The sequence below is a fragment of the Scomber japonicus genome, chromosome 4 (genome assembly GCF_027409825.1).
Source record: "Scomber japonicus isolate fScoJap1 chromosome 4, fScoJap1.pri, whole genome shotgun sequence".
Lineage (NCBI taxonomy): Eukaryota > Metazoa > Chordata > Actinopteri > Scombriformes > Scombridae > Scomber > Scomber japonicus.
In genome coordinates, this window is record NC_070581.1 from 13,085,790 (window position 1) to 13,105,342 (window position 19,553).

General features: G+C 40.5%; 1 protein-coding gene across 1 annotated transcript; it reads left to right on the forward strand.

Annotated features, from left to right (window-relative positions):
* Positions 1-974: 974 nt before the first annotated feature.
* kif5aa (kinesin family member 5A, a) lies at positions 975-17,860 on the forward strand. Its single transcript, XM_053318195.1, has 28 exons — positions 975-1,103; positions 4,739-4,826; positions 4,917-4,990; positions 5,465-5,569; positions 5,759-5,807; positions 5,904-5,959; positions 6,204-6,291; positions 9,954-10,078; positions 10,231-10,335; positions 11,085-11,233; positions 11,612-11,760; positions 11,908-12,086; positions 12,177-12,245; positions 12,332-12,538; positions 13,190-13,336; positions 13,466-13,654; positions 13,782-13,899; positions 14,033-14,094; positions 14,229-14,338; positions 14,491-14,592; positions 14,778-14,838; positions 14,966-15,037; positions 15,586-15,690; positions 16,348-16,564; positions 16,683-16,851; positions 17,138-17,217; positions 17,449-17,488; positions 17,782-17,860. The coding sequence occupies exons 1-28, from the start codon at positions 975-977 to the stop codon at positions 17,858-17,860; spliced, it is 3,123 nt and encodes a 1,040-aa protein (XP_053174170.1).
* Positions 17,861-19,553: the final 1,693 nt, after the last annotated feature.

Here is a 19,553-nt window from a genome sequence, read left to right on the forward strand (position 1 = left end):
TTATATGTATTTTGATGCAGATAAACCAGTAAACTGGTCAGGCTAGTGGCCAGTGACTGTTTTTAGATTGTATTTGTAATGCTCACTGTACAAGTATGTGAAACATTTTATTTGATGATGAGGTACTTCAGTCTTGACATTGTGCTGCATCATTGCTGCCTCAAGGTGAGGCTCATCTTTTAAATCAATAACCTCCACTACCTTCCCATAATGGTTTCATATAGGCCTTCCAAGAAATATAGTCAGGCATCGGAAAAGGGCCAAAGAATGGCAGTGATGATTAGTCACTGCATCAACGGGCCTGAGGCTGCTTCACAGAGAGTAATGAAGTTATCCTCGCTGCTGTGTTTGGATGTGACTGCAGCATGTGGCTCGGCATGTGAGGATGCTGAGCTGATGATGCTGAGGTGGGTACCACTTTAAAGAGGATGCAGACCACGCCCTTCATAGAGCCGCCGATAGAGGACGCTGTGGCGACCAAAGCAGGCCGATCAGCAGCAGCTTTACCTCACTGTCCTTCCAGCAGTATCTCACCTTCAACCGGCCAGACGCACTCACACCGCCGCACCCGAAAAATAAAGGAAACAACACGCAAGGGAAGACGGGCAGCGGCAAAAACAGCAACAAGAAGAACCGAGCATCATCACAGTTGATTTTTTTAATAATGTAGGGGATCGTTTTGCGATTTGACATCTATTTTAGCCAACCCGCCTCACTGCGACACGGAAACACCGTCCAGCTGCGCATAAATAAATCGCAGCCTTTCTCAGCTTGTCAAGATAAAGCAGCACAACCTCTCCACAACCCTCACAGTCCTCTGCACGGAGAAGGACGAAGCATCACCGCACCTCTCCCTTCGTTTATCGGGACGATCAGATCAGGCCCCAACCAGCATCTGATCGCCTCCAGCCTCAGCAGCATCCCTCCTCCCAGCAGAAAGCAGCATCCGTCCTCCTCCTCCTCCAATCTGCGCCATGGGCGATATTACATCTGAGTGCAACATTAAAGTGTTGTGTCGTTTTCGACCTCTCAACCAGGCCGAGATTTTACGAGGGGATCTGTTTCTCCCCAAATTCCAAGGAGACGACACTGTTGCCGTCGGGGTGAGTAAAAGGGAGGCGCTTTGTTGTGCATGGAGGCCCTTCATCAATAAATCATTAGCTGCTCGACCCATCTGTTTGGGTTGTGGATTGGACATGATACTAGGTCCAGCACAAGGGAACATCTCATCGTAACCCCTCCAAAATATGTCTTTTCTATAACATGACAAAGCAGAAATAGGTGTAATGTTGTATAAATGCGCCAGCTGGCCTCTTGCATCAGCTGACTGAGGTCTGCACTGCCTATGAATGATACATAGCTTGTTTTATTATAATAAACATTATTATTGTTATCATAATTACAGCCCTTTCAATCATGTTACATTGATACAGATCACTGACATCTCATATTTGAAATGGTAAACTCTGTAATTTTCTGCAAGCCTAAAGGTATCAGTCAGTCATGAATAATACTGATTCATAACACACTGCCTTCAAAGGTAAATTCTAGTGAATGCAAAGTATTTTCCAGACTCATGTTGATGGGACCATTCATTCATTCATTCATTCATTCATTCATTCATTCTGGGTGTTTGATTTAATTAACCGCTCTCTAATTAACCTGTGCTTAATGCTGACACAAAGGAGAACATTAATTTCTAGAAAAGTCTTGAAAGAAACTGAGTTGTATTAGAGAAAAGATTTAAATAACACAGCTGCACTGGCATATTGTGTCACATGTTGTTTTTGTTTTCATATAGTTATCTAGTTTTAGTATTTGAGTTCTAAAACAGAAAAAGGTTTCATAAAATGTTGATTTTGCTGCATTGATTTCACTAAGAAAAGTGATATTGAATTGGTACCATTGATTAATGCCATCATAATAAAAACAATGAGAGCAGCTGTTTATAAGAAATATGGCTCCCCAGAAATTTTCATCATGACGATGATGTTGGAGGGATGATGGAAACATCTCGGCCTGACCTTCCTCTCCCCTCTTAATGTGATGCTGGACAGTAGAGTCAGAAACTGATCTCCCTAATTGCCTACAGAGAGGATCAATAATGATCCAGCAAGCTCACGCTTCCCTGACTGACCTGCTTTCTCTCTTCTCTCTGGCTCCATCTGTCTGCCTCTCTGTCTGTCTCAAATATTTCTCAGTTCCCCACCTCATTCTGTTGATCCTATATCTGTCTTTTCTTGTCCCTGCCTCTTTGACTCTTAACCTTGTCCCTCCCTCATTCATCCATCTGCATTTTGTCCCAGGTCTACATATCTCTCCCTCTAGCTGCTAAATCACTCTGTCATGGGGGCGGCCTGCCGATGAGTCAATTTGTTAATGACATTTAATACGACTCATCTTCTGGCAGCTCTCCTTATTGTGTTGCATTGTGGCCTCTGTATCGGATGGGACGGTGACATTCAGTCTAATAGTCTGTTTTCTGCAGCGAGGCTTGTCAGGGCTGAGTCACTCATCAGCATGAAACACAATGGTTGTTTGTATTGTTTTAATATGGAGCTGGTTTATTTTGGGGACACATTATGAAATAAACATACTTGCCTTTGTAGATTTCAGCCTGCTATGAAACGTTCCTGTTTTTACAAAATGTAAAAATGCAGACTTTGCAAGAGTGAGAATATAGCTTAAAAACAAGACTTCTGAAGAATAATTTACATGTATAAATATTAAGTAAGCAAAGATGGAGTCTTCACAAACTTTATTACAGAGCTGTACATTGATTGCAAATTAGTGTGTTTCTATTATTACTGACCTACTTAATTGTATTGTGTGCACGAATGGGAATTATTTATATATATATGTATTTATATATATAGTATGCTGAAATCAGAGAAACACTGAATTCCTGCCCACTCGCTTAGTGTAGCTATCTGTTCAACATGCAGCTTTAAGTCAATGTATTTTCATGTCAAGCTTTTAAACAGTTTTAATCTTTTTTCTTTGAAACAGTAGAAACATGTTACTGGAGTTTTCTGTTCATATTTTAAACAGATGGGTATGTGGGCTACTGGACTGTGGCCCATTTCACCAAATTTGCAACATGAAAGTTAGGTGACTTGCAATCCAAGATTATTTTCTCTCGTGTTAAATTTTAACTAATCCAAAGAAACACTCAATGTAATGAGCATGTTTGAGGACTGTGGGACACAAGTGACAATCATTTGTGAGACGTGGCAATGCTCCCAAAGTGCTTTTATGAAACGATCCCCCGCACAGTCAGATTTCAGCATCTTGTCATTTTAAAGTAACGGGTAATGTACTTTATGGATTTTTACAGAGAGTTCGATCAGAGGATTGACTGACTACTGTTTTATCTGTCCATTAAATAACATAATTTAGCATAAAGACAAGAGAAAGGAGGGGAAACAGCTAACTTGGCTGTGTTCAAAGGCAAAAAAAATAGTGTTGCCTGGCAACCACCATAGCCTTTAAATAGTCTACATTTACATGTATGTATGAATATAATTCCTGTAAACAACAACATGATGTTTTCACACGCTGTTTTTTGGACAGATTAGATACAGTGTGTTCATTAGTTTAAAGAGCTTTAGATGTGCAAGTAGGGAGATGTTTGTCAGTGGAAAGTAATAACATCTTGCTTGATACGCAGCCGTTTGTGATACACTTGTCTTGTCTTTCCTATGACTATAGTCCCATGTTAGGTTTAAAGGTAGTAATGGAAAGTTGTCGGGTCCTGGATGAGATGTGGCTCTGAATCGCTGGCAGAAGGAAATACTGCAGAGCTGGCTTCCTCAAACACTGATATCATCTTCTGTTGTTGATGACTTACAGTGGAGGAGATAAAGCCAGGACTATATAAACCATCCACAAAACAACATATATATTGTGTTATTAGGGGGAAGAAATGACATTAGCTTCTCGTCTTTCTCATAAAAGCGTATTATCATCCCGAGAAATAGCAGTCTCAAAGGAAAAATTTTTTTTTCATATGAATATGTGTGATTATGTATCATTAGAATTGTTGTTTTCACATGATAACAGTGAAATGTTGTGCTCCACAGTAACATCTATGTATGTTTGCCAAAGAGAGATGACATGTTAAAGTTTAAGAACCGTACGCCCATTTTATATCAGTGTGTCTTATTGTTTCATTGTCTGGCACGGGACAAAGAAAAATGAAGGTCCGCATACTGTAGCTCCCTCAGATGCAGTTTATTAAGACATCCAACAGTGACATTTCAAACTACATGCTCTTCTTCAAACTAAACAAAATATATACAGTCCTGCACCGGCCATTTTATTTATAAATTCACACGTGCTAAACACACATGTGAAAGAAAAAAGATATATATATATATATTTCCTTATATAGACGTTGTGATGGTCAGCCACGGGCAGCAGAGGATGACTCAGTTAGATTGCCTCATGGGGATGACATCATTTCCCAAAGTTTATATTGATGACTAGCTGCTGGCAAAGAGATTGAAGTCTTGTGGATGTTTTACTGTACAGTATCCAAGATGATTTATTATCATTATTGTGTCCATCATTGCATCCTGTCATGTAATAGCAAAAATACAGAAATATAACATCAAAGATTAAACACTGCACCTTTTTTGAGTTATTTGACTGCAGTGAAAACAATTAGAAGAATAATGGACCATTTTATTTCTTCTATCTTTTCTTAACTGTTTGCTGTCTCTCGTCTCCTGCACAGGGGAGGTCCTATGTGTTTGATCGAGTATTTCCGACCAACACCACCCAGGAACAGGTGTACAACACTTGCGCCAAGCAGATTGTCAAAGGTATGAATGAACAGCTGCATCAAAATACTTGAGATGATTGAAATGCACATGCTGTGTGTGGTCTCACTCCTTGTGTTGTCCTTGTCATAGATGTGCTGGGTGGATACAATGGCACTATCTTCGCATATGGACAAACCTCCTCCGGGAAGACTCACACTATGGAGGTACAGCTTTCAGAGCAATTAAAGAAAACCAGCTGTACAATAAAAAATGATTACGTTTGCTATAAAAAAAAAATCAGCATCTTTTGTTTCGTATTTATTTTGTGTCTCTTGACTATTAAACATTTTGATGTATTTCTGGCATTCTTGGCTCTAATTTTTGTAGAAATAACACATTTGCATTTGGCCTCTACTTAGCTTAATTATTCTGATCTTTGCTTTGAGTGCTAGAAACTTTTTTTTGGACTTTTTTTTAAATATAAATGATTGTTATTATTATCATTAACATCATGGAGTTTGTTCTTTATGATGATTTAAGTTTTTGTTGTTTTCTAATATTTGAAAAAATGTGCTTCTTATTCCCACAAGCCTGAATACCTCTATAGAGTAATTATTGAATTCAGTATTAATTAACCTTTGACCCTAGAAAAATACACAGTCTTATACCTGAACATACCATCATCATCTGTATTTCAGGGCAAGCTGCATGATCCTCACCAGATGGGCATCATTCCTCGCATCGCTGAGGACATTTTCAACCACATCTTTGCCATGGACGAGAACCTGGAATTCCATATCAAGGTGTCTGCTGTGTTTGTGGCTTGGTGTTATATCTTTTTTATGTAACTTTATTCAACATTTTGTTTCCTGTTATCTTTACCACTTTTCCTGTTCTTTTGTCTGGCAAACATGTTCTGCTTCAGACCAGTAAAATAGTTCGTTTTTTCATGTTACGATTTAAATCTCAACTTTTTTCTTTCCTCTTCACAGGTTTCTTACTTTGAAATCTACATGGACAAAATTCGTGACCTTCTGGATGGTCAGTGATGTCTGCAAACTCTATATAGTAATAATAATGTAACTACTGCATATTTTTTAGTGCTTCAGTCTAAAATATTTCTTTCTATATTTTTAGTGACAAAGACCAACCTGTCTGTCCATGAGGATAAGAACAGGGTCCCATATGTGAAGGTTTGTGAAAATAGTGCTTTGTATGTAACAATTTGTCTCTGGTTGTCATAGCCATGATGTTAAATCTGTCTCCTCTCCTCTCCTCTCCTCTCCTCTCCTCTCCTCTCCTCTCCTCTCCTCTGTTCTGCTCTGCTCTCCTCTCCTCTCCTCTCCTCTCCTCTCCTCTGCTCTGCTCTGCTCTGCTCTGCTCTGCTCTGCTCTCCTCTCCTCTCCTCTGCTCTCCTCTCCTCTCCTCTCCTCTCAGGGATGCACCGAGCGTTTCGTCTCCAGCCCTGATGAGGTTATGGATGTGATTGATGAGGGCAAATCTAACCGCCATGTTGCTGTGACCAGTGAGTCTTTATCCAATAGTGAAATATTTTTAGCTCTCCATCTCAACAGTAAAGTTAGCTCTCTTGTCTCTGTACTGTCCTGTCAAGAGTACGAGATCCAGCTCTGGTTTCTCTTTTATTCGAGCACTCGTGACTCATTACTGACGCGTGAAGTGACAGCTGAGTACATGCAGCCTGTTATTATGTCTTGTTATGTAATCTTCGTGTTAAAGCCCACTATAATTTTCATGCTTCATTTATTCTCATGAAAAAAATAAGATCCCGTCACATGGACTTTACTGTGATGTACCTGGAAGCATTGGACAATTATTGTGGATTTGGAGAAAGCAGAACATTGTCTCTGCCTGGAGCCATTATTTTAATAAAGTCGCTGCTGGTAACAAACAGAAACAGGAAACAGCTTTTGCTCTTTTAATCCACTTTCAGGGAGTGGATTTTTTGGTACACTGGCAACAGTATGTTTATATTTAGTCGATGTTACAAAACTAGGAATAAAATCCCTCTGATCTGTATTTCCTGCACCTTGTTTCGGCCTCTATGCTGCTGACTCACTCCTCTGTGGTCCAGTAATAATATCTAAGTAATGGCTCCGATAGTTCTACAATATTTCATTACAGTGCAAGAAAGCAGCCAAAAATAACATGTGACCTAATTACCAGTAAACTCAAAGACTATACTTTATAAAAGCATTAAAAATGGTGCATTACTGTAAGCTGTTGTCTTATATTGGCTACTTCAGTGGGATAGAAAACAAAAACCAAATAGGGGCAATATGTTTCTCATCTTTTATCATTAACGTTTCAGTTGCTACTGTTGAGACAGATTTTGTATTGCAGTGGAGGTATTTCAAAAGGAAACTCCTCTGAGAACCATTCGGCAACAAGCCAGCACGTCTATTAATTTGTTTTTTCTGTGTTGGAGTCTTGTGCTGACTCACGGCGCTGAGGTCGACTGCAGACTGAAGTAAAATGAGCGAGATCAGATGAGCTTTGGGATTCAGTGTTCAGCAAAAACACAGAGACTGTTTCACTGTTATAAATCTCATCCTGTGCAGTCCTGTATTCCACAGTTAATGCATTTTGTGTCTCGGTTCTCAGTGTGTTGGCACATACTCACATTAGACTGTGACATTTTCAAGAAATCAGTCATTTCAGTTTGACCTTTTCTACTTTTGTTGTCAGCCATTGCCATTAGTCAACATCTTCGCTGCAGGACTAGAATTGAGTGCTTACTCATCCATGAAGATCAGTGACTGACAGTGCCAAGTCAATTTGATGGCCTACAATATGTTACAGTGATATTTGGTTGCAACTATCGAACATTTCCCTATATTAATCAATTATTCTTTTAGTCTATAAAATGTTCAACCAACTGTCCAGAACACAATAATACTCAGTTTACTATCACATAAAACAAAGATGAGACAAATGAGAAGCTGAAATGAAGGAATATTTGGTGTATTTTGATGAAAAATGACTGAAACAATTAATTGATTATCAAAATTGTTTCATTCAAATTGTTGCAGCCCTACAGTGATATAAACTGTAATTAATTTAAATGATTTGAGTACCTTTAAATAATAATTTTCTAAATTATGTTTGTACCTTAACATTTGAGACGTAAACATCAACGGTCCTTAATCACCTTAAACTAAATCACTGCAGTCTAGCTTTCTGACACTGATAAGCTATGGTAATGAGCCAGCCAGATGAATGAAAAATGAGGTTTGCATTTAAAATAAAGTACATTGAATGCACCAGCTGTTGTTCAGATGACAAAAATAGCAGCCCCACCATCACTGTTAAAATCACTATCATTCATATTCATTCAGATAGATTAAAGATGAACAACCTAATCTAAGTTACAAGTTATATTCCAATGCTGTTCAAATTGTCACAGTAATATTTGTCGTCTCAAAAGCTTTTTGTGTCTAATGTAAGATGAAGATGAAAAGTTTATATCTAATAATAAGGGATATTTTTGTCAAGCAGAGTTTGAATGAAATATTTTTTGATGCAGTCAGGCACTGAGTCAGCCCTACAGTTTTTATTGGCAATTTGTCTGTAAAGATAAAAGCTCCGATTTGTCATCTGGTACAGACCACTATAAAAATACAAAAACATGAGTGTTATGAATCATCCGTCCACTGAGCTGATTTCTGAGCAGCCTCATTCCAGACAGGCCAGTAAAATACTGTCTGACCCAGCTTATTCTCTCCATTTTAAGCTGCAGCTTTTGCTCGCTGGCAGAGGAGTCCCCCGGTGCATGCTAAATCGCTATAATAGTCATTTCAGCCTGTATGTGATACGACTTTTAGTAAACAGTGACATCATAATGAAGCAACAACCACGCATAGATAGTATGAACTATTGTGTGGGCTTCGCATTATATGGATTTTATGTGTTTGTGGGGGAGATACAGTAGAAGATATGTTTTATGTTGACACAAATGTCTCCATGGGGACAAATTAAATAGATCCTATCTCTGTTTTTAAAATGAATTTAGAAATAACCCATAATAAGAGAAAGTCTGGTTAGTAAAGCTTTTAAATGGTAATAATGTGTGCAACAATCTCCACCACCCCAGTCTTAAAAACAACAGACTCTAAGCAGCAGTGGATCAGATCTACTGAAATCTGTGTTCCCTGGCAGCACTGTCTTCTCAGTTTCCTGTTCTGGTTGATGCCTGCTGACTCACTGTGCTGCAGAACGGTGTGCTGATAGCAGAATAATGGGGCGACACTCTGCAGACGCTGAGCTGATGCCCTCAGATATCATCTGTATGGAAACCTGAACTTTCTGTTTGTGAGGAGGTCTGACGGAGAGAGGCATTTAAACGAGTGCTGTTCGTTATCTGCGTGACATCACACTGCTGCAGTTCTGGTTGACAAAATCCCATACATTTCTTAGTTTCAGTGCATTAAGGGGACATTATCAGATGATCAACAACAGTCATGTATCATTATAGATAGTAGGTTATAGTTTTTTTTTCATTCTGGTTTCTATAATAAAAAATAATGATCTAGATGATGATAAGAAATGTAGATTAAAGAGTTTAGTCTGTATTTTTTCGCCCTTATTGTTGTCCGTTAAAGGCTTTGTGTGTATTATTTCTCCTTTTTGAATTCATCAACCCTATGAAAACAATTACTCTCAGAGGTGTTATTTTTAAATTAGCTCACTCTTGAAGATCTCTATTTCCTTCTCTGTGGCGGCACCTATGGTAATAAGCGGTATTTGCAGGTGTGTTTTGGACCTCATTTCCCAAGGATCCTAACAGTGTTGCCTGTGTGACATCAGTCAGTTGGTCGCTAGCAGAGACCAGACAGAATAGTACGCCGCTTCACACTCGAGTTTAGGAGTGAGTCTGTTGTGTTAGTACCGTCTATCCTTTCTGGCAGATGATGGAAAACGAGTCACTAACTGTGTGCCTCTTGTGATTTCTCCCAACCAGTTTGTAATACTGTAAATGTAAGCCCTTTCATCAGTGGGCCATAGACTCAATCACTGGTGTGTTACCTCATTTGGTGATAGATAGTGACTTAACAGACATTTATTTAAATGAATATCTTCACTGAAATGATTCATTTAAGAACTGTAAGTAGGGTAACCTCGTTGCCTCTGACTGCCTCTGACTGCTGTGTTGCTTCTGTCTTTGTGCAGACATGAACGAGCACAGCTCTCGCAGCCACAGCATCTTCCTGATCAACATCAAGCAGGAGCATGTGGAGACTGAGCAGAAGTTGTGTGGAAAACTCTACCTGGTGGATCTGGCTGGCAGTGAAAAGGTAGGAGATCATTGTGTTTGATCACTTTTTGTAGTAAAACATGAATGTGGAGAATATTCTTCCATTTAACTTCATCCATGTTTCTGTGGTTGTCTTAAGTTATTTGTCTCTCATATTTGACTTGACTGGCTCTGTCTGTGTCTTTATTCCAGGTCAGTAAGACTGGAGCTGCAGGAGCCGTCCTGGATGAGGCTAAAAACATCAACAAGTCTCTTTCTGCTCTGGGAAACGTCATCTCTGCCTTGGCTGAGGGCACGGTGAGCTAGATTCACTTATCTTCTTTCCATTCATTCTGACACCACAGTAACAACTGCCACTGCGTGCCTCCAAAATAACAGAATTGTATTTTACATATGATTGTTTTACTACTACAGAAGTGTGAGTATATGAGTGTTTGAATATTTTTGTGGCATCTAAGTAGCTTATATTTTTCTTCACATCTAGGTTAAGTGAAACATATGCAACTTTTCAACACCTAAAGCTTGATTTTATTTTACAATTTTGGGATTTTAAATAAATTAAAACAACACTTTTACACTATGTGCAGTAGCTGTCTGTCCCTCCTGTTGACTTGTTAATGAAATGCATCGTTCCTGTACCTGCACCTTTCTTTCCTTTCTGCCAACTCACTAGGTTTGGCCATCAAATGCCAAAAACTTTCCCTGCCAATTATAAGATTAATTTGATGCGGTACAATCAATCTGCCACTTTTTGTCAGTGGCTTTGGGATTTGTAAGGAATAGAAAAGTGTAAATGTTTGCTGTATCATAAAGTCTGTTGATGAATCACTGCAGGAGTACAAAATCTGGAGACAAATGAAGGATACATCTGTTTTGGTTGCTTGATCGTTTGTGTCGCCCATCTCTGCCTTTCTTTTCTTACTTCTCCCTCTTTCTCTAATTACCCTCTTTTATTTTCTTTGTCTCTTCTTTCTGTTTTTTTAAATCCCTGTTTCTTTTCTGACCTCCATTTCCCCCTCTCTTCCATCTCTCACTCTCTCCTGCAGAAAACTCATGTGCCGTATCGTGACAGTAAGATGACCCGCATCCTGCAGGACTCCCTTGGTGGTAACTGTCGTACCACCATGTTCATCTGCTGCTCTCCCTCCAGCTACAACGATGCAGAGACCAAGTCGACTCTGATGTTTGGACAACGGTACATACATCTGTGGATACAGTCAATGCATCTTAGATAGGGAATTTAAATGTTTGCAGCGTTTTCATGTGCTGCTGAAACTGATTATATTTACTTCTCAAAAGCAGGGCAAGGATCTATTTTAGATGTGACCTATTAAAATCCAAACAAGGCAGATGCAGATGCTAGTTGACACTGTTCACTTGACTACATGGCATGTATTACATATTTATTTTGAGGAAAATAATGGTAATTGTGACAAAATCTTATTTCTTTGGTGGCTCTTTGTAAAACTTAATTGTCAGTTGACAATGGAACTACATCAGCAACATTAAGGTTAATTTAGAGCTGATTCACATTATTCCTCTGTGTCCTTGTCTTTGTCTTCCCCCGTTACAGTGCCAAGACTATTAGGAACACCGCCTCCATCAACCTGGAGCTGACTGCAGAGCAGTGGAAGAAGAAGTTCGAGAAGGAAAAGGAAAAGAACAAGACTCTGAAGGACACCATCCAGAAGCTGGAGGCTGAGCTCAACCGCTGGAGAAACGGTGAGACAACTGGGATGAAATTGAATCCCAGGAAAACCAGCAATTCAGGTGCTAAAACAAACTTCTGTGCTGAGATTGTAAACAAAACTGCATTATTTTCATGTCTTTGTTTCAAAGTCCTTATTGTCCCATTATCACTCCCCCCAGGTGAGGACGTGCCTGAGACTGAACGGACCGAGGCGGAGATTGTGACCCGTTTCGAGACTGTGGAGGAACGCCCCATTTTGGACAACGACACCTCCTCCATTGTGGTCCGCATATCTGAGGAGGAGCGTCAGAAGTATGAGGAGGAGATCCGCAAGCTGTACAAGCAGCTTGATGACAAGGTAAACTAATTAGAGACACTTTTTGCCTGTATATTAGTGAGTGAGCATAGATGACAGTGAGGTTGGTATTTATAATGATTTTTGATGCAGGATGATGAGATCAACCTGCAGTGCCAGTTGGTGGAGAAACTGAAGCAGCAAATGATGGATCAGGACGAGGTGAGTACACACAGACTCACACTTGATGCGATAATTTCAAACTGAAGATCTCCTTCCTTTGACACACCATGTTTACCTCCTTCCAGCTCCTGGCCTCGTCCCGTGGCGATGGAGACAAGGTCCAGGCCGAACTCGGCAGGCTGCAGGTGGAGAGCGACTGCGCCAAGGCTGAGGTGAAGGAGGTACTGCAGGCACTGGAGGAGCTGGCCATCAACTATGACCAGAAGAGCCAGGAAGTGGAGGAGAAAGGCCTGCAGAACCAGTTGCTGGCTGACCAGCTGTCCCAGAAAATGGTAAGTTAAAGAAGAGTGGTGTGAACAGTGGACTGAGAGACAGAATAGAGTGAAAATCAGAGACAGGAGGTGGAACAGATGGATCCACTTACGCACTGGCTGCACTATGGAGACAAGCACCTGCTGTTGTGGTGCAGTGTTCATGTTGAACAAGGGTTAGGAGGAGTGGAAAATATATTTAAATATGTAAATGAAGAGGCTTTTAAAAGTAGGGTTTTCTTTATTTTTTCATTATATATTTTTAAAAATAAGTCTGTTGTAGATCTTTACTGCATTTAAATATTGGGACTGGTATAATATGAGTACATTTCAATATCCCTGGAGATGATGTGTAAAAGTGAGGATGTCTAAAGGAGTTATGACCCTCATTACCCAGTTAGAGTATTGTTTCTCACTGTGTGTATTGTAACACAGATCTGGATCTTATCATGGCCCCCCCTGCAACAGTGTATTCTTTCTTATATTAACTTCACTCTTGTGACTTATAAATATCAGTTGATCTCCTGGTTTCTGGAACTAGATGCACATTCAATATTTCTAAGCATTTTGTTGTGGGAGTACAGTATGTGGTCTGTGAGTGCTTTCTAGTGGGGAAAGGTAATTATTCTAATCCTTAATGCCTTTCTCTCCCTCTCATTTTCTCTGTGGCAGGCCAGTCTGATGGAGCTGGAGGCAGAGCTGTCTCGTATGCAGGAAGTGAGTGGTCAGCAGAGGAAGCGTATTGCTGACGTCCTCAATGGGCTGATGAGAGATCTCAGTGAGTTCAGCACCATTGTGGGCAACGGAGAGATCAAGCTGGTGAGTTGGAACGAAATGCGAGGAGAGGGCCAAAGGTTCATAGAGGTAGACTCTACAAAACATTTCCTGTCCTGTATGACCGGTGGAAATATATATGAAGATAATCCTAATCTTTCCTCCGATCCTCAGCCGGTGGAGATCAGTGGTGCGATCGAGGAGGAGTTCACGGTGGCTCGCCTCTACATCAGTAAGATTAAATCGGAGGTGAAGAGCATGGTGAAGCGCTGCCGCCAGCTGGAGAACATGCAGCTGGAGTGCCACCGCAAGATGGAAGAGACTGGCAGGGAGCTGTCCTCCTGCCAGCTCCTCATCTCTCAGGTGAGGGCAGAGGGAGAAGGACTGAAAAAGAGGAGCCTTCTGATATAATGTTAAAGTAACTACAGTTTGAAATTGTGTTAATGGCATTTTAAAAACTTCATGCTGGTCGGGGTTTCCCTTTGCACAGCATGAGGCAAAGATCCGCTCTCTCACCGAGTACATGCAGAGCGTGGAGCAGAAGAAGAGGCTGCTGGAGGAAAGCCACGACTCCCTGAGCGAAGAGCTGGCCAAGCTGCAAGACCAGGGTAACATGCACACACACGCTAAATAACATACATATGTGCACGTTAACACTCGCCATATTTGTTATGTTTCGGGAATTTTGCTTCAAACTCCTGTTAGGCTCTTACTCTGATGTGTCTCTTCTTCTCCTACAAGATAACTCCCTACTTGAGGAGAAGGAAGGCGAGAAGGGTGAGACTGAGGAGGGAAATATCAAGGTAAGGAAGTTTATAAGGCCTTTATGAAATCTTGAATTCAATGATTGCCTCCCCAGTGTAGCATTACTGTACCTGTACCTGCATAAACCAGCGCCTTTTACAAGAAGTTGTACATTTGATTTTTTCATTTCCAGAAGATTCCTCGTCAGCAGGGAGACTCTCACCGTGGCCTCCATCACCAGCAACTGGCCCGCCTGCGGGATGAGATCAATGAGAAGCAGAGGATCATTGACGAACTCACTGAGTAATTAATTCTTTCTATTAATACAAAGATAATATAGATCTTATATTTCACAGTATTATCCATTATCTGCTGTTAATATTATTTTTGACAATAGATTAATAGTTAGTAAACATCTGTGTATGTATCCTTGTGTTATTATTTCACACCTCCAGTCGCAACTCCAAGCTGGAGCTGGAGCTGGCTCAGGTTCGTGCTGACTTTGAACGCCTGAAGAGTCAGGACAGCACCAAGAGCGAGCGCCTGGAGGAGCTCTCGTAAGTGTTGGGCATATTCAATTACATACAGAGCACCATGTGATACAGTCCAGTCTCCCTTCTCATACATTCCAGCAGAGGGCACTCATATCTTACCAGCCAACAACAGATATAAATATCATCATGTGCTTTATTACATAGAAATATTGTTCTATTTATAATTATGTTTTTGTTGTTTCTGTCAGATTCCTCCACGAACGCCATGAGCAGACAAAACAGGACTTGAAGGGTCTGGAGGAGACTGTCGTGAGTAAAATATACACTATACACTATCCATCTACCTCTGCACTCCTTTCTCTCATGTAACCTCTGTCTCATGTCACAGTAACCACTGTTGTCTTCCTAACCTCGTCTCCATCTGTCTGTACCCCAGGCCCGCGAACTCCAGACCCTCCACAACCTGCGCAAGCTGTTCGTTCAAGACCTCACGTCGCGGGTTAAAAAAGTAAGCAGGAGGAAAATGATGAAATGGGAATGCAATGCAGACCAAAGGTTGAAGTGAGGTGCTGATTGATCTTGAAGAGAGCCCTTATTCCTACTGTCAAGAGAAGGCAATTACTCATGAAGTCACCATAAACAGGCTCTATTAATGAATCAGTGACCTAAATTACCCCTGATCAACCACAGTGGGAATAGCAACAACACCCTCCACCCTTCTAATCCCCTTGATATAACATTTCATGTATATGACACAATAAATTCACTATTTGTGTAGATTAGAGAAAAGACACTTTTTAACCCCTTTTGCAGAAAATGTCTACAATTGTGGCTGAAAATATCTTAGCTGTTGAGAAGCTGTGTGTGTGTGTGTGTGTGTGTGTGTGTGTGTGTGTGTGTGTGTGTGTGTGTGTGTGCAGGGGGCATGTAGATGGTCAATATCAAAGAATTATGTCTTGAAACTCCAATAATGTGGAAGATTTTGTTCCACAATTATTCAAAACTTATAGTAGAAATCCTTTTGACTCGTTATTTTCTTTCTTGTCTTCTCTGCAGAGTTCCGAAATGGAACCTGATGATAGCGGGGGGTCTTGCACCCAGAAGCAGAAGATTTCCTTTCTTGAGAATAACCTGGACCAACTTACAAAGGTTCACAAACAGGTGAGAAGCACACACGACAGGTGAGATACAGCAATGTTGGGGGGATCATTTGACTTCTACTTGCACTAACTAAACACTAAATAAACAGCAATGTCTTCCAGCTCAGTGAGTGCATAACAGGATAAAGATCTGTTGTCATATTTCACTTCATGCAACTACAGTATGTCCAAAAGCCATAAATCATTTGTGATTCAAGGAAAATGTGCAGTTCTCGGCCTTACAGTAAATCTTTCTGAGTGATGAGTGCAGGTGAAGAGCAACTTACTAACTAAATAAGGCAATTTAAGCGCAATTTTATGTTTTTGTACATCTTTAAACACTAATCAACTTAGCTACTTCACCCGCTATTTCTCTAGTTTTTTGAGGCACTGGAGAGGGTGTTTTTATGTCTTTTAGATATATATATACTTTTTGTTTTGTTTTGTTTGTTTGTGTCTTGATGTATGTGTGTTTTTATGGACCGAACTGGTCTGAAATAAAGATTGAATTGAATTGAATTCTGTTATATTCAGCTATATATTTTTAACTCCTCACTTGTCTTCCTCTCCTTTCCTCAGATTGAATTTTTTTCATTTATATTTCAGTTTTCCCTCCATTTCATATCTCATGTCCGTTCTGTCCCTCCCTCTCTCTTACTGTCTCTCTCTTTCCCTCCAGCTGGTTCGTGACAATGCAGATCTGCGCTGTGAGCTTCCAAAGCTGGAGAAACGTCTTCGGTCTACTGCTGAGAGAGTTAAGGCCCTGGAGACTGCACTGAGGGATGCCAAGGAGGGCGCCATGATGGACCGCCGCCGCTACCAGCAGGAAGTCGACCGCATCAAGGATGCCATGAGGGCAAAGAACGCATCGAGGCGTCCACATGCAGCACAGATTGGTACTTCCCTAATATTAGCTAACACATTTGCAGTTTTTTTTCTCATTACATCATTCTGGTCTTCAGTTACAGTGTCTGGTTTCATAACAGTTGTACTTCTATTTAATGATCCTTACAGCCAAGCCAGTGAGACCGAAGCAACCGCCCGTCTGCTCTCCCACCAACCCATTCTACTCCTACATCCGTGCTACTGAACACGCCAACACCTACAGCAACGCCCTCTTCCAGAGCAACGGGACACAGCCGAGCTCCGTCAACTGCAACCCCAACTCTGTCCAGAGCAACACGTGGGTTTTAATCCTTTCTCACATCTTTTTTTTCCCCGTTAAACATTACATGGTTTAAACACAGGTCTGACACTGACAAATCTAATACTGTGGTGTTCAGGGGGTTAGAGGACAAATCTGACATCACTACAAAAGATCCATTAAAAAGACACACATGACATTGAGTAGCAGTATGCAGCGGGTATTGCCATTTTAAATGACAGAATCTGACATCTGTCTATCACCTACCGTGTCACATACTGTGTTGGTGTTTGACTGTTTTTCTCTGCGATGTTTTACACAACAGAGTTTCCACAGCACTGGGCTACAGAGCAGGCAGATATAATGGAGACACACTGGAGTCTTACCCACTCAACATTGACAATGGTAAGCACAAGAACACACACCTACGACATACCTGTATTCAGATTATGAGATATATACATATATATTGTTAGGAGCTCAGTATTCCTTGTTTTCTTCTGTATCAATACATGTATTGTTCATTATATTTTTGTATTCAACAATTAATAGTAATTAATAGTGTAATTAAAGCAGTAATAGTATTGATAGTGTTTATCAATCAGTGAAATCGAACCACTGTTTTGTTTCCCACAGGTAACAGCATCAGTGAAACGAGAGACATCAATGACAACAGGTGAGGATGTCAGTTAAAGTTAGTTAGATTTAAAGCCTGAGCTGCTTTCTGTATATTAAACATTAAACAAGGTGATTTAGCTGTAGGAATAGGAGTGTTTGTTGGAGCCTTTTTATTGAGATTGAAGATTCAATGTTTGAGATATGCACCAGATAAATTGTTCATTTCTTTACTTAAGCTCAGGAGACAAATTCACTCCTGATGTGTCCAGTAGAAGAGAGGTGTCATGACCAATGATTATGTACAGTACTGTCACATACTGAATGGTGTGTTTTTTAAATCTGCATTAACAGAAGTGATGTTCACTGTGGCAGTGAGGTGGATGATTCAAACAGGCACTACATCATTCAGCAGGAGACCGCTGCAAGTTAATACCATGGTAACTAACAACGCACACTTTGTCACATGCCCACGTTTCAGCTCATTGTTTGATAGCTTTAGTTTTGAAACAACAGAACTAAATTAATTCAAATATCTGCAAATTGATTTTCCAAACAAACTGCTTGAAAAGTACAAACTATGTCTAAGAATTGGTGTTGTGCTTTGGATAGAACAAAATGAACTTGATCTAACTTGTCAGGAGAAATCACAGTTATGGTCCTTTGATCATAATAATTTTTATATTCATTAATCACACATTCACATTCAGAACTTTAAGCACATTTCTGTTGTTACAATGACTTCCTTTTCCTTTCTCTCTCCAGAAGATGACCAAACACTGTACCCATCCAAGGACCCTCCTTTCTCATCTGCATGCAGCCCGTCTCCCGTCCCCCTACTGCATCACTGATGAAGATGACGATGAAGATCTGTAGCCCTTTAGTCTTCTAACTATATGAAGCCCCTCCTGCTCCTGTGGTGACCACTCTCACCCTCAGATTTGGGGTCCAGTGTCCTCCAATTCAATCAGCACAGGAAATACATGAAATCAGAATTAGTTGTTTTTTTAAATATAGGATTTCACTTAATCAATTCATCTATCCCTCAGCCAATCAGTTTGTCACCAGATATCACTGATACTGATTTCCTCCTAAGGTGGTTGAATTGAAAGGGGGCTGACTCCATCTCTGATTACTTAGTACACACATGTTGTAAATAATAGTGCTGTATACTCCAGTAGAGGTTTTTGACCAGCAACTGTTTGTGTGAATGCACAGCCTCCACCGTCCCCTGCACACATCTCCTTAAGGGCATCATGTGGATGACATACTGTAAGCAGACGTGACCTTTTTCTCTGTCGTAAATAAGAGTATAGTGTGTTAACGCCAACTTGTAACAGAAGACCCACACCCTGCATGCATGTCGCTTAGCGGGTTAGCTTTCAAATCTTTGCATGTGTCATGATTCCAGTCAGGAGCTGGTATGCTGTGTGTGAACCGTCTGATCGACTTTGACAGATGTCAAAGAGAGAGAGAGAGAGCTGGTTTCCTGTAATCCCGGTCCTGGTGTCAGTGCTATAGGTTTTCTATTTTAAAGTAGATTTGAGTCCAAGTCTGGGTCGTTATGTTACTGTGGCGTAAACACAGGAAAATGAACAAAAACAAGATCTGAGTTTAGTTTTAATTTAAGAGGGTTTAAGAGGACATCATAAAAAAAAATGCGTCAGGGAAACGCAGCCCAGGCTTGCAGTCTGCATTGAGAACAACTTTTGTAATAGCTTTGATACTGTGATGTTGCAGCTGTATTATGTGCATTTCAGGTAATGCTGCCCACATCCATTTAATGTGGCCCTTTCCCTGCATCGCACCCACACCTCCTGAGTCTTCTTACCGAGCCTTAAAAAGAGCTGATCTCTTGTGATCAAACTAACACGCTGTCATGTGCATACATTTGTAATTACTACCTCTAGAGCTACTTATTATACACTTATTACAGTATACTATCATCCTTTCAACTGCTGAATAAGAGCTAATCTTAGAGTTTCTAGAGAAAGTTGTGACTTTAGTACGCCGATTGCTGTACAGAGCAGTAGTTGTCTTCTCTTGAAGATCCCTTCATACACATTTTCTTTCTGCATCATATAGCAGGATCAGAGCTGGATTAAATGTAAAGTTACACTGTTGAC

Excerpts from the sequence above, each read along its gene's own strand:
- kif5aa (XM_053318195.1), top strand. The coding sequence starts at position 975 with ATGGGCGATATTACATCTGAGTGCAACATTAAAGTGTTGTGTCGTTTT. Across the intron at positions 10,079-10,230 it reads ATCTGGCTGGCAGTGAAAAG|GTCAGTAAGACTGGAGCTGC; the intron begins GTAGGAGATCAT and ends TCTTTATTCCAG. Across the intron at positions 14,095-14,228 it reads CTGAGGAGGGAAATATCAAG|AAGATTCCTCGTCAGCAGGG; the intron begins GTAAGGAAGTTT and ends TTTCATTTCCAG.